The sequence below is a fragment of the Pieris brassicae genome, chromosome 3, assembly GCF_905147105.1.
Source record: "Pieris brassicae chromosome 3, ilPieBrab1.1, whole genome shotgun sequence".
Classification (NCBI taxonomy): Eukaryota; Metazoa; Arthropoda; class Insecta; order Lepidoptera; family Pieridae; genus Pieris; species Pieris brassicae.
This window is the reverse complement of record NC_059667.1, coordinates 6,405,251-6,421,259: the sequence shown is the minus strand read 5'-3', so window position 1 is coordinate 6,421,259 and position 16,009 is coordinate 6,405,251. Positions and strand designations below refer to the sequence as shown.

The window sequence follows — 16,009 nt, the reverse complement described above, 5'->3', positions numbered from 1 at the left end:
TAAATGAAGCACTAGTTGTATGTACATAATTGCAATATTATATTACTCGTAGAAAAAATTAATTTACTTAATTTAATTTTAAAAATAGAAAGTTGTTCTGTTAATTTTAAATAATAGTAAAAATTAACAGAATTAAAATCAGTAAACATTTTTATAAGAAAAAATTGGTCCATCACAGTCATGTATAAATAAGAAAAGGATAATGTGATTATCAAAAGCGCTGAAATAATATAACAAAAGATTGCAAGAGAATTGAGAATGAGCACACAACCCTTTCCGTTCGTTCCGTTTCGTTGTTCCTTTTGGATGTAATTTCCAAAAACATTTAGAGATTTGTCTTCGTCATACGACTAATCTTATAAATATCAATCATTTTGGTTCCCTGTGGTCTCATTATCTTGATGAATCAGTCACTCTTAGCAGTTTGTTTAGTATATATATACGTAGTACATAGTACTAAGCGGAAGAAAAATCCTTTTTAAGTTCTTACTAACTTACATTCCTAATGTTCGCCGCGTAGGCGCGCGACTCTAAGGTCGTGCATTTGTACCCCTGCAGTGCCAATAGCATATTGATATACGCGTCCATACACTTTAGTATTCTTCTATAAAGTATTATAGTTACGAGAAAGGAAAGCACCGACAAATGTTAGGCAGGAACCTGTCTAGCTAGACTACCTTAGTCTTAGGCTAAAATACATGTATTTAATCTACAGTTACTACAGTATGTAAAAAAAATCGTTTGACCCAAGTTTTTATAAAACAGCATCTTGAACATTCCCACCACAACTGAGAAGCTCGTTAGGTACACTTCAATATTTCAGAATACAAGTGCTACTCTAAAATAACGAACTCCGAACAACTTTGTATTGTATATAAATAGCCATGTATGTGCCGTTTGTGAAATGTTTTATAACGGATATAAACGCAGAATTACAATGTTTACATCGCATTTGAAATGCTTTACACAGGTAGTCAACGAAAGAAGTGTTAAGTATTCTTTCAAGCTTTATTAAAATAATATGCGGCAATGTTGACTTACCTAATTTTACACAAATAATCTAGTATAGTAAAGAAACGATTAACTATAGACTTCTAAGTTTGTATGGAAAACTAGAGTTATACGTGCCAGTATTTGGAACTAACACACGACCCGACAGCTTTCCAATAGTATTCCTTTAGTAAACTATACAAAATTGTAATATAATGTTGAGGAGGACACGCTGTCGGCACCCCGATTCTTCATTAAACCAACTTTATTTATTTAAATTCAGCTGGTAAATGTTTATTTTTCGTAGACATATTTTGAAATATTTTTATGAACTTTGCAATCCAAAAATGTTTGTTCATGATATTTAAATTTATAAATGAATTGGAGCGGAGTTATTGAGTGTTATCGTTAATTCAGTCAAGTTTATTTAATATAATTTTAGGTTTAAAAATCAAAAACAAACACATTTTTTTAAATCTGAAGATATTTTCAAACTATTTGGAATATTATGACTACGCTTCCAGAGTATTCCTTAGTGAATAAATAGTTTGACAGATCTTGAATAGGGTCTAATATGATTCTAGCCTGCATATACATATCTTATATACAAACGACCGCGTTTTAGCCATATGAGCTAACCACACCTTTACTCTGAAAGGTGTGGTTAGGCTTGCGAGTGGCTAAAAGGTTAACATCATCGAAAGACTTAGGTTCAATTCTCTGAGAAATAATTAGTTTAGTAATGTTGGTCCATAAATGTGTCAACTCTATGCTCAATTTTGGGTACAGAACTTGAAACGTTATTCTATGAAATACACTCACTATATGAACGATTTAATTCTCCCAATTCATGCTTGGAGCTCGAACCTTAGACCTCTCTAGCATTGTGTTAATGCAGTACAGTGCGGGAATGCCTACATACTCGGTTGGGGTATGCGGGTAGCTGAAAGGAATAAAATTAACATTTTTATTAAATACCTGCCACTCTTGAATTATTCTTCTTTTGTTATATGGTTTCAAATATCGAATGTTGTCCGACACGTATTGCCTACTTTAGCCCATTATAAGAAAGGGTTCCGACTTTATGTATATCGTTATTGTTATAGCCATGCAATAAAATATTTAAAATAGCTGATATCGGGCCATTACGTACCAACTTGCAAAAGTTAACAGACATTTTGTCCCAATGCGACGGTATGTCAAAGAACTTTTAATATAAAAGTTTTAGACTCGCTTGCAAATTGTTGCGACATTGTGTTCCTTTTTGTTTTTGTATTGCAGGCAGTGTCAATCTATTATACGCCTTAGGTTTTGACAGATTTCTAGTTAGGCTACATATGTTATATGAGCAAGACGAAATATGTTAAAACATGAAATGTTGTAAATTTCTTCGACGTCCTAGTGGACGAAAGCTTGTGAACCTTACTAACTCCTTTTTTATAAACTATATTATAATAATTAACAAATAAATAATTCGGAAAAAAGATAGCAACTGATTTAAATAATCATGCCAACTTTTTTAGAGTGTTTCAAAGACGATAAAAATGAGACTCATAGTAATAATAACAGAATTAAATTAATTGCAGTTATCCTAGCGTATAAAGAATTGATGTTACGACGCTTCATTCTGTAAAACTTAAATTGAATCAAATTCGTCACCATTGTTGAAACAAAAAAAAATGACTGCTCTTTCCCTCACTGAGATTATGGATAAAAGACGTTCAGGAATCCTTTTTGCGGTATAACTCCATCGCTAATACACTGATAGTAGCCAGGATGGCAGTGTACTTGTGATCTTGATCCGATTCCGGCACTCGATTTTTTCAGAACCCCCTTGGGTGTAGTTTCTGCACGCCTACTATAACAGAACGTGTTCTATAATATTAATTCATCTCCTGGGAACGTTGCCATTACTGAGAATCGGTCGGATATTATCAAAAGATATTTTTTAACAGTCTTATTATAGTCCTAGCTGCTATTACTGTATCGTCATCGTGAGAAATATTTCTCACCGCATGACTGGTTACACTTAGTACTGATTGCTTTGTTATTTCGAATTGTATCGGTAAAAGATATAATCGGTAATAAGGTTTATTTATGTGCACCGTTTAAAGATAAAAATAATAATAGGCATATTAATAATAATGTATCAAAAGCAACTCAATTTTAAAAGTACATCTATTTTCCAGGCAATCCTTATTTTAATAACATTAATTGTCTTAACAATGACAGTAAAAAGTGTAAAAAATAATAATAAGCGGCCATGCGTTAAATGCGATATGATTAATCATAATTAGGACAGGCCCTAATATATGATCAGCCCGATGTTTATAATAATGTTAAAATTACTGCCAATATTCCGAAAATACTTATTATTTTTCTGTAGTTTTTTACTATAATATAAAGCTTTTTGATCGTTAATGCATTCTGGAAGATAGATTTGTACAAACAAAAACTCAGCCACGCCTAGTGAAGAATGTTTCCTTTGTCAGGAAGAAACAAATGTTTTGATTAAGTAATAAATAGTCATTGTCGCAGGGGTGTGACATGGCTGGATTTATTGTTTACGATTAGTTTAACTGTCTCCGTATATTTAGTTTTGTTTACACTACAATAAAACATACCAAAACGGACCGACTTAGTAAATACTATTATTTTTAATTACTACTCCTCGCATGTAACGATTAAGTATACGCCATCATCCAGGCTGGCCAAGCACAGATTGTTGCTTTCCCGTGATGATTTCTTCTACGTAAGATAATATTAGGTCCTTACATATGAAATTGGCGTTTTGTATGGGAGGAACAAAATGTCGAATATTTTTAAATATAATATATTTAATTAATCAAAGTATGAACCATTGTTTTCTATGCACTTTTTCCATCTCATAGGTAGTTCATTGATGCATTTACTAAAAAGACCAGTTGGACGGGAATCAATTAAATCTGTGAAGGCGATTTGGACTGCCCCATCAGAGTGAATTTTTTTCCCTTGCAAGAAGTTGTCCAAATTTCGAAAAAAATGGTAATCTGTTGGAGCAAGGTCTCGGGAGTACGGAGGATGTCTTAGACATTCCAATTGAAGCTCTTCTAATTTGGTAGCCGACTGTTGTGCAGTGTGTGCTCTAGCGTTGTCGTGAAGTAGCAGTGGCGTGGAGCGATTGACCAGCCTAGGTTGTTTAGCCGCTAGCTTTTCCATCATGGTTTACAATTGCTGACAATAGACATCAGCCGTAATAGTCTGGCCAGATTTGAGAAAACTGCAATGAACAATACCGGCACTAGTCCACCAAACGCTTACAAGTAACTTTTTTGGGGTTAATTTTCGCTTGGGGCAGAATTTGGCTGGCTGGCCAGGATCCAACCATTGCGCTGAGCGCTTCCGATTATCGTAAAGAATCCATTTTTCATCACAGGTAATGATTCGGTTTAAAATACCTTCATTATTGTGCCGGTTCAGTAATGTAACGCAGCAGTCCACACGCGTTTGCCGGTTTGCCTTTCAAGCTTTTTAATCTTCCCAATTTGCTTCAAGTGAATTAAAACAGTTTTATCACTAACACCGCAGCCTGCAGCTAACTCGGACGTGGTTTGCGATGGATCCACTTCCACAATAGCCTTCAATACTTCATTATCAACTTGGGTCTCAGGCAGTCCACGGGGCTTGTTCTGCAGGTCGAAATTTCCAGAACGAAAACGTTGGAACCAAAAACGAACTGTGTTTTCCTTTGCAACATGACCGCCATACACATCATTCACCCTTCGAGTCGTTTCCGCAGCACTAGTGCCACGGCGGAACTCGTACTCGTAAATAATGCGATACTTTAAGATTTCCATTTTGTAAAATGAGTGACGCAAACAGAAAAAACAGAAGAAGAAAACAAATGAATGACGGTCATCGAAGCACAAATACATGAGTATAGTATAGTAAATAGCTGTACAAATTTGAATTTGAAATTCCTAACCAAAGAGGAGGTATTTGAGGTCAAAGTGGCCAGTACGACAAAACGCCAATTTCATATGTAAGGACCTAATATTTAATTAGCCCACATAGAGCAAACTATTATCCATATAATAGTGAGATTCGACATAACATACATTATTTTGAAGCATTTTTTATTACCTTTCGCAATGCAGTGAATAAGCTGTTAATGCTTATCTAACATCATCCATTATTTTCACGTTTATCTTGGCAAAGTATGAGATAGACAAATAACTGACACCTATAAAAACAGCCATTCCTTCACCAAACACTTGAAATAAAATCTATTTGTAACGTCTTTCTTCAATTCTTAATTCTGCTATTTTGTGTTAAAATAGTTTTTCACTCATTAAGTTAAGTTTATTGGCTTAATATTATTAATAATAATAATAATAACAAAATAAAATTTTTTTATAATACTTTACATTTATATATCTATCACCTTATTAATTCCTAGATATCATGTGTGCCCTTTTTTAGCCAAGGCTCCTGCAAATCCCGTCATTTCTGTCTGCACTATGCCACTATCTGCCATGTTAAAACCTGGTCTAACCACCTTCTAAACTGTCTTCCTTTTTTGCGGGTACCTTACTTTATATTATCATAGATTAAATTGTTGTTTAAATTGATGACTATAAAACCTTTTCAAATAATTTCACAGACAAGATCAATGCTGGTGGGGCAATGTATGCCGTTATCCTGTGACAACAAAGCCGTCCAGGCTTTACTACTAGCTGCCGAGACGATTGCTGCCAACCGTGCTTTAGTAGCCAACATCACAGCCACAGCACAAACACTTTACGTGCGCCCTGTACCTGGACCATACAATTTTCTTGAAGATTTCAAGTTTCACATCATAGGGTAAGCGTCTATAACGGTTTTTTTAAACTATGGCATTGTACACATATACCTCTAGTGTGCCGAGTTCAAGTACTTACGCAATATAACCTATGAGGGCAGTGCGTACATTTTATAAAGACAATTTTTTGTAAGAATTATTTTTGAAAGGTTATTGTGTATTTTATGAATAAAATAATATATTATAATCGACGTATGACCTTACTTATGAAATTTGCTTACGCAATGCAATATAAACCTTAACAAGTTTTGCAAAATCAAAACTGATTTATGACAGTATTCTTCAAATAACTAATAACCAGCCCGACTCCAGTTTTACAGCCGGCGCCTGTTAATGTAGCGTAACGTATTTTTATTAATATAGAAATAAACGCATGAAAATTATTGACTTCAATAAACCTAAAGTGGGAACAACTAGACGTATAACTTTCTTTCTCTTTTATTTCGTTCATTAATTATTGTATTTTAATGGAGATGTCGTTTTTATTTTCGGTGATCCCAACCTTGGGTGTAATAAGCTGCCTTAAACAAATCTTTATTGGTATCGGTCACTTTCTCTCTTTAATCTACTAAATTGTCCCTATTGTTAACAGCTATGATTAAAATATTTTTTATCAAACGTTAAGGCTCAAAAAGTAATAACTATTCCAGACATATCAAATATTAGTTGTGAATTGAGAAACTGGCAAATGCTGAGGGAGTTTTTATTTAAGTTACAGTTCAGCCCGCAAATATTTAGGAAGAAAGTTCCAGTTCTGAAAAATTCATGAAAACTAGATAAACAAAGAGAAATACAATTTGAATAAAACATTTATAAAGGAATATGGAAACGATTTAATAATATTATTTTTACGACAATTCGTAAAGGCATACATAGATTTATACATATACTTTTTTGTTCTAGCATAGTTTTACTCCCTTACTAAACAGCAATGTTAATTAGCCCACTCAAAGAGAAATCCACTAATCCATCTTTGTTTATTAGTAAATAAATACAATAATTATAAGAAAACTGTCTGGGTCTAAAGCAATCTAGCTTGCCTTTTTTATCATAAAAATTATTTTCTTTTCCGAGTCAAAGAGCAAGAAGTTGCTGTTCCAATAACAATTGTATGAAGGATTATGAATGTTAATGACAGCTTCCCATTCGAATTGCAACTACGAAAACATAAAAGTATAAAGAATACATTAATAAAATATTAGAAAATCAAAATGAAAATTCAATTCTAAACACGATTCTGTTTTCTGTTTCAGTTTTAATTGTGTAAAAACCTTTACAGTTATCCGTTATATAATGATTTTCCAATTACGCGACGCATATTGAGGTCAATTTAAAAAGGACTATTGATTATCAATTTGTACGGATGTAGTTTATTAGTATTTTATATCCATTACAAAAAGTAGTATAATAAAATGTAGTCCTTTAGTTAAACAAAAGAGCGTATATTTCAATTCTATAATAATTGATGATTAAACTTACCTGTAAGTGAAGTTCTATCATAATTATAGTCGAGCTTTGTCCTCAAGATTAGCATGGGTCACATGTAATTGAACATATACGGTAATAATCTGATACATTGTTATTTATTAAAGATATGTTCGTGTATAATATCTTGATTATGGTGATGGTGATATTTTTATGTTAAAAACGGTGGGCGTGATAACCATGCTAAGACATTATTATGTATTTCATTTTCAATAGCACCAGACTTTCTTTTTTGAAAGATTTTATTAATGCCATTATGCACTTAATTATACGCTAAAATATCTATGTATTAAGTTACAAATATAAATCTAAAACAGCGTTAACGCAATTAAAAGAACACATGAACAAATCGTGAAATGGCCTTAAATTTAAATAATTCATTAGTCTTCAGGCTTCAGACTTTTGAACAGTCTCAAAAGTTGTTATTCCTAGATTCCAAGTGTTATATAAAGTCACCAAATTATTTCAGTTTCATATTTTTCTTGTCCAATGTGAAACTGTTACTTAGTAGATGTTTTTCTCCAAAGACGTATCGATCACGGTCAGCATCCATCACAAGATAATCATCTCCGGAATGAGGTTTGATATCTAATAGATTAAAGTGATTGGTATTCAGCATTCGCACGTAAATCAGGATGAGAGCTAATTTACGTGAGTGATAGATAATATGGATAATAATAATTGTAATTAAGGAGTTACTACTTGGTACTATTAACATTGTCGGTGACTTTGTATACTGACTTCTTAGGCAACAGTAGTAAAATTATAGTGTGTCATGTGTGCCATGGCTGGACGGGTATTGCTACTGCGGAATTGTTGCTGCATCTGGCACACGATAAGACACGCTTCACAGACTGAACTCCAGTAAGGGAGAAGCACCAATTGAAGAAGTGTGATGGAGAATGTATTACTAAAAATACCTGTAATTATTGGTATATAAAATAGAAAATACATGCCCTCGACACATGGAATCCTAGTGTAGGGCCTAGGGTATATTTTTCTTTATTTTATTGTACGCTACTAGCATTTATTTGCTGTAGAGTGAATTCTCTTATTCGAGACGCGAAGTGAAATCGATTGATTTCATTCAATTTGTTTCGGCAGTAGTATAATAGCGGTACAAATATATAGAACAGTATTTGTTATCATAATTTGATTGCGAATACATTTAGGGGCAAATATTAGAAAATATGCTTTAAAACGATGTGATCAGTAAGATCGTGAACTTCAAATGAAGGTGGGAAGCCATATAGCGTGCATGGACAAGACCCAATGGTCCCGCAGGCTCTTTGAATGAAGACCTCGGCAGAGAAAAGACCCACCAACGAGATAGAGTGACGACATCACAAACAGGCTGCAAATGGATTCAAAAAGCGCAATGCCGCTCGAGTTGGACAAAAATGGAGGAAGCGTACGTCCAAAGATGAACCCAAAAGAAGTGTCGATGATATGTTTTTAAAATACCTGATCCTTGGAGCACGCTTCAATATAATAAAATACACAAGAGTTAAATATTGACATTGAATGAAGGCAGTCTTATTAAACCTTAGCGCCTACTGTTTTGACTTGTATCAGACGTCGATACAAATAAGAAAAGTAAACGATAAGATATTATACATAAATGTTTTACATGAAATCTTTTTTTTTGCTTTATCATTTCTTTTATATCTATATTATTATAAAGAATTATTATTTATATTACGTCTACATTATTATAAAGAATTATCATTTCTTTTACATGTACTTTTTGTAGAATTCTTTATGGCTTGTACTAGTACATTTAAGGGGCTAAAATCCTGGTATAAAAAAATATTTAGAAGGGATTATATGAAATAAGTTGGTTACTAAATTCTTTGTATATTTATTTTCTTCAAAGATAATGATGAATTATTTTAAATTTAGTTGCTAATAAACTAAGTTAAAAGCAATTAGTGTGGCCTTAACGTCAATTCTAGATTTCTGGAACACACATCCTTTAACCTTACGAAATACGAACAGTAAAATTCTAACTGTTATGTTCAAGGCTTTTAAATTGCTTAATCGAACGAAAAATATTCCTTCTAGTGCTTAATCGAACGAAAAATATTCCTTCTAGACCAAAATAAGATTATATAGACAGTTTTTATATACGTTTCAGTTTTGATTTTATGAGGTCATGATATGAAAATGCGTATATGTATATAGTTTTGTATCATAATTCTTGTGTTTGCTCCAAACCGAAGTTAATATTGCAATTAAACTCTATCGTTGCGTAAAACCACTGAAATTATGTAAAGGATAAGGATATGTATACGATTTCTGGGTCATCGGGGGCTTTGAATAATAGAAGATTTTTGTTATACTAACCACATGCTTACAACAATAGAATATAAGCGAAATAATGAAATGTTATTTGCTATGTAATTAATGAATGCAATGTAACAGTCGAAGAGAGTGATTGCGTCTGGCTATACTCTCGGGGCGTAACTTCCATGATTCAGTTAATTGCTAAGAAACGAATGACTGCAACGTAACAGTTGAAGAGAGTGCCTGCGTCTGGGTATACTCTCGGGGCGTAACTTCCGTGATTTAGTTAAATGCTATGAAACGAATGAATGCAACGTAACAGTTGAAGAGTGTGCCTGTGTCTGGCTATACTCTGAGGGCGTCACTTCCATGAGCAAAATGTACAGCCATGGCTCACTAGATTTTTCGTAGTGCTAATTAGTTACTGATTACATGGCATAAACCATTTCGATAGTTTTGACAAATAATAGTCGTTTGGATACAAATTCTATTAATTTTAATAAAACTAAAGAATACTTTCCACGTTTCTGCCTAGTCATTTATTTATTTATTTTTAAAGCTTGCCAACGCGCGGCACACTAATACATTAGTTCAAGAAAAGTAAAATACAATATGTAATGTGACAAGCACTTATAGGCAAACTTAAGCACAAAGAGATAAAAAATAAACAAAAAAATGAAATTATAAAAACTAAATAAAAAAATATTTAAAAGTATTAAACAAGAAACTATGGATATCCAGACCTAGCTCGTTTATCAGAATATATATAGATATCGGTGTTATTTGGCCAAAACGCCATGATAAAAAATGCACGAAAAAACGTTTAACCATGATCGTTTTCCTGCTTAGTTCAATACAAGCTCAAGAAGAAGCTCAAAACCTTATTGTTGCCATTATATTTTGTTAACTATACGGAATTACGTATTGTTCGTGCTAAGGGTACTGAACTAGATAGAATTTGTAGCTGTGTTGCCAAATTAAGAATGTTCCCAATTGCCAACATTGCTGGTGTTTCCTGGAAATAAGGAAAGCTTTTTTTGTGTCCAGTAAATGCACTGCCAACTTTAGTTTTAAGCTTCTCAAAGCATTGAGGAATACAAGGTTATAGTATTTTCATGTACACATTATTTAATGAAGTAGAGATTCATCAAGTATAATTAAATAATCAAAAGAAAAACGGAAAAAAAATTCCATACGTATACGTGTTATTTTAAGAAAATATGGTACAATTTTTAAACTGCTGACATAAAAAAATATGAACAGTGGCAACTAGCAGCTTACGACCCTCAACCGTAAGGTTCTGTTCGTCTTAGCGTGGCTATTAACTTTTCTCTCAATATGCGCACTGTTTATGTATAGACACATGGTACAAAGCGTAACCAGCTTTGTACCATGTATTTATACATCGCCTTGTTGTAAACTAGCGACCTGCTTTCGCACGGGCAACCGTGACCCGCCAACCTTGAAAAATAATATCTATATACCTCCTCATGAATCATATTAGATATTCGTGAAAACTGTAATAAATTTCGTAAGTTTTTGAGTTTATCGCGAACAGAGCACTTGTTTTTATACAATGTTTAAGTTAGATGCTGTCGCTAAGTTTTTGAAGGCATTATGAAGCTCTACAACTTTTATCCAGGGCTTAATCATATATTCCGACTACCACAAAAGGTTTTCAGTTTTCGGGTTTTGTCTTTCAATAGAATGTTAGCACTGGGTAAAAAAATTTCAAAATCGGTTCAGCAGACCCAAAGACTACCGCTATAACCTCACAACCTCTTTATAATATTAGTACAGATTTAACGTTACCTATTTTTTACAGGGCAGTCATCATTGTAGTTTCGTTATGGATGTTGGCGGCATCTTTCTACGAAGCTCAGCTGGAGCGGCGGTATAGATCTGAACAGAAACATGATCTTGAACTCGCCAACAACAATCATAAGCTACCAGTAGGTATTATCATATATATCATATAAGTCGTATTAAAAACTATAATTTAAAATCGATTCTAGAGATAAGTAATAAAAATACTAAAACATACATTCGAAGCCCTGGAAACACATGTAGGAAATGTTTTGAATAACCGTGTCTCTCAACGTCTAAGCTAACTAAGTTATTGATTTGCTAATGAGCTGAGTGCCACATACTGTCGTACTGATAATGTCAGCCATTTCCATCTCTAATAATTCCTTTTCTTGTCCTCCAATGTCTTTTAGAACAAATGATTCTGTTTCCTTAATACTGTATGTATTTTATTTATTGTCAAGGCACTACACGAAACAACTATCTTTAAGCAGCCAATAACTAAACATAAATGTTCCAAATTGCTACGTGCCCTGATACATCCCTGCGCATTTGCTACACCGAATTCTCCAATCGTTTATTAAATGTTAGAGTTTTGCAAACGCTTTTGTCCTAACAAAAATGCAATACTTATTAAAATTAAAAACTAATTATTGTCATATTCAGAAAACTATTGTTAATCCTAATTAGCCAAGGTTGACACAATATTAAACAGGACATTAATTTAAAATAAACTTCATGTGCCTTCTTAGTTAGTGGTAAAATATTTTTTTATTTATCACCTGTGATATGTATTCCGATTATAAAATAAAAAAAATCAAATACATTTTCTATAGTTCTCTACAAATAAACAATTTTTACTGCTTCAACGAAACATTTTTCAAGTCTCCAAAATTTAAATCGGGTAACATGTAAGTCATTGAATAATCATGAACTAAAAGGTCGGGCTTTGAGTGTATTCATAAAGTCCCGTAATGACGTGAGACTTATTAATTAGGATAATTCTCGTGAAAGGTGCAGATTTCAAAGCCCTTTAACGTATTATCTTTTATTAAATGATTTATTTCGTAATACATATGCTTTCTTCTTTAAATTCTGCTGACCCGGATACGGATAAAAAGTCGTTTGGAATTCATTTCAAATATGGATTTTAGTTTATGTAATACATATTTCTTCTTCTTTTGTGTCACTGTTAACTGACATTTATATTCCACTTTGCACTAGACATATACTAAAAGAGTCAACCATTCATATTCATAAAAACACTTAATATTTTTGACTCTTTTCATCAAAGCGTAAATACAATTTTCTAGCAAGAGACGAATGAGGTTACTCATTATTTTTTATTAGGTGGTTTCGGGATTTTGAATCCTCTTCCACAGTCCTGTAGTATGAGCCCTGAAAATAGTTATTTCAAAAGCTTGGAAAATAGCCCTTATTGCTAACAGAATAAACTCGAAACGTATAACTACGTATTTAGACGAACGTTTGTGAGTTTCATTTCTGTGCATTATAGATCGTCGTTCGTTGATCGTCGCCTGTTCATGTTTCTAATTAATATTTCTTTTCACAGCCTAATTCTCCTAGCTGCAATGACAGTATTGGAGAAGAAATTAAAGACAAGGACCTTCGACGAGAGAGATGTGGTAAGATTTTATGATTATACATTTTGAGTATACGTATTATACGGTTACTTAAGACATATAATCAGACTTTTAACTTAAAACTTTAACTATTCGGAAATAGATACCCACATATTGAAATATTATTGATTTTTTACGCTGTTTTATACATGATTACTTGTTTATTTGTTTATCAAACGTGCTAATACCTACTGGTTTGAATTGTGAATTTTGTGTGGTAAATCCGATCAAGGAAGGCTAAAGGCGCGTCATGCTACAACCGAATAAACGTGGAATCTCGCAAAGCAGTTAGTACATTTTATATGCCAGTAACAAGGTATGATTAAACAAATTATAATTATTGTATAGTCCATTTTGCAAATTCTGACCGATACAGTCCTACTGGTGTTTATCGGCTGTCCGTTAGTGGTCACCGCGAGGAATAAATAGTCTTCTTAATAGATAGAATAGAATAAACTTCTTAGTCGATAAACTTTTTGTACGAACAGTTGATATATTATTTAGACGATTGCGTGGGCGTAGACCTGCCGCCGTATCTAAAAAAAGGTTTTCTTTACTTATAATTCACAATGAAAGCCTTCTTATCAATTACATTGTTCGTGAAGGAAACTTGAAACATCACAAAAATCTCTTAATATTTGGGTAGAAAATTATTGCTGTGTTTAATAAATGTGTAGTGGAAATCTTTTTAAACTCGTATGTACTTTATACTATTCTGATTGATTCGGGCTTGTCGGCTATATTTTTTCGGTAAATATTGTTACGAAGACGGGTCGACTGCAATGTTTCTAGATTTTTCCACTAGTTAGAGAACTTTTCAGCAAGCTGTAATATGATTTCTGACCGTTTCAGGAGAGGGTCAATCACATATTAGAAAATTGTAATTTTCATAATGTTACCCTAGTTTTCAGGAAGCTGAAACCTTTTTTCAGTCGGTTTCAGAACATGTGTAGTCGAGTAGTGCAGTTTTCAGGAGACCCGTTTTCAGGCGTTTTCAGGCCTAGTTATACCCCTTTGGTGAAGGAATATTCTAGACCGAACTTTCTAGGTGTGAGACAAGGACGAAATGACACGAGAGAGAGAGAGAGAAGATCAGAACTTTCTCGAAACTAGACGAGCACTCTAGAACGCCGTACGACAAGGACGGAGCAACGTGCGAAAGAGACAAAGAGTGCGAACGTTCTAGAATTGTGCAATCGCTACTCAGTAGCAAGCCCGCCTAGAAAGTTCTCGAATATTGTTTAGAATTATTCCCAGGGATATATAAGCGAGCCGAAACGCGACTAGTCACTTAGTTTTGAATGCGATTACAAGAGCGAAACACCGAAGCGATAAAAGTGAATATAAGTGAATATAAGTGATAAAGTACTGTGTGAAGTGTGCATAAGTGAAGTAATAAGTGATTGTTTTTGTGTGCTATAAGTGCATTTCTGCTATTAATTTGTGCCCATAAATTCCTCATTTGATTTACCAATAAATAAACCCTTGAAGAAATCCACGGCATTTTCTATCCGATCCCCTAGCTCGTAACATTTTGGTGTCAGAAGTGGGATAGAAAAATGCCAATTACTCCAAGGGAGAATCAAGAGGAGTCTGTGGCAGAGTCTTCAGCTGCGGAGGGAGTGCAGACAAGGGCACAATCAGCACGCGACGCCGCCCGGCGACAAAGTTTCGATGCGAACCGCGGGATGGGTGAAAGTAACGATGGCAACATCCTCCTTGCTCTGCAGCAAATGATGGAAGCACAGGCACGCCGTCAAGAAGAACAAACACGACAAATGATGGAAGAGCAGGCACGCCGTCAGGAAGAACAGGCACGCCGTCAGGAAGAACAGACACGCCAAATGATTGAAGAACAGGCACGCCGTCAGGAAGAACAGACACGCCAAATGATTGAAGAACAGACACGCCGGCAAGAAGAACAGGCATGCCGTCAGGAAGAACAGGCACGCCGTCAAGAAGAACAGGCACGCCGTCAGGAAGAACAGACAAAACAAATGATGGAAGAACAGGCACGCCGTCAAGAAGAACAGGCACGCCGTCAAGACGAACATACACGCCAAATGATGGAAGAACAGGCTCAGACACGTCGCATGATAGAGGAGCAGGCACGACGTCAAGAGGAGCAGGCTCGCCGTATAGGAGAAAAACTTTGTGACCTGAAAATACAGGTAGATGAAAAGATCGAGAATTTGGAATCTAATATGGATTGTAAGCTATCCAAGCAGGATAAACGTATCCTTGGAATAGAAAATGAAATCCAATGCCTGAAGACCACTGGTGTTGTCACGACTGTTGCACCACCTGGATATCTGAAAGTGCCTCCCTTTGATGGTACATCTTCTTGGGGCGCGTACAAGCTGCAGTTTGAGACTGTAGCAGAGTCAAACGGGTGGACTGACGATCAAGCTGTTACCGCCCTTATTCTGGGACTGCGAGACGAAGCCCTCTCCATATTAGATACCAAGAAAGGTAAGGTGACGTTGAAGCAACTGCTAGATGCCCTGGAATCACGGTATGGAGACGCACATTTAGAGCACGTTTACAGGGCTCAATTGAAAGATAGAATACAGCAGACAAATGAAAGTTTGCAAAAATGGGGACTTGAAATAGAGAAGCTGGTAAGGAAGGCCTACGCATCCTCACCAGATGTTGCAGACAAGATGCTGGTTCAAGCTTTTGTCGACGGTATTCGAGACCGTGAAATTCGAATGGCTGTGAACCTCGGTCACCATAAGGAACTTAAGGATGCTCTTGCCCATGCGTTGGAGGTGGAAGCATTTTGCAAGGATCATCGACCTAACCGCATTAGGGCTGTCACGGAAAAACCAAGTACCCAACGTGGACCCACCTGTTACCTCTGTGGGGAAATAGGGCATATGAGGTTTTCATGCCCTAAAAAAGATCTCAGAGGCGAAATAAAGACTAGACGTGGGGATCCGGAAGCAGCGGGTGTGAC

General features: G+C 34.8%; 1 protein-coding gene across 1 annotated transcript in view; it reads left to right on the top strand.

Annotated features, from left to right (window-relative positions):
- LOC123707367 (nose resistant to fluoxetine protein 6-like) overlaps nucleotides 1-16,009 on the top strand; it is a 63,782-nt gene that overhangs the window by 32,634 nt on the left and 15,139 nt on the right. The window contains exons 4-6 of the mRNA XM_045657368.1: nucleotides 5,633-5,832; nucleotides 11,427-11,553; nucleotides 12,981-13,053. Coding sequence (XP_045513324.1) covers nucleotides 5,633-5,832; nucleotides 11,427-11,553; nucleotides 12,981-13,053 — 400 coding nt within the window. The remainder of the gene's footprint in view (nucleotides 1-5,632; nucleotides 5,833-11,426; nucleotides 11,554-12,980; nucleotides 13,054-16,009) is intronic.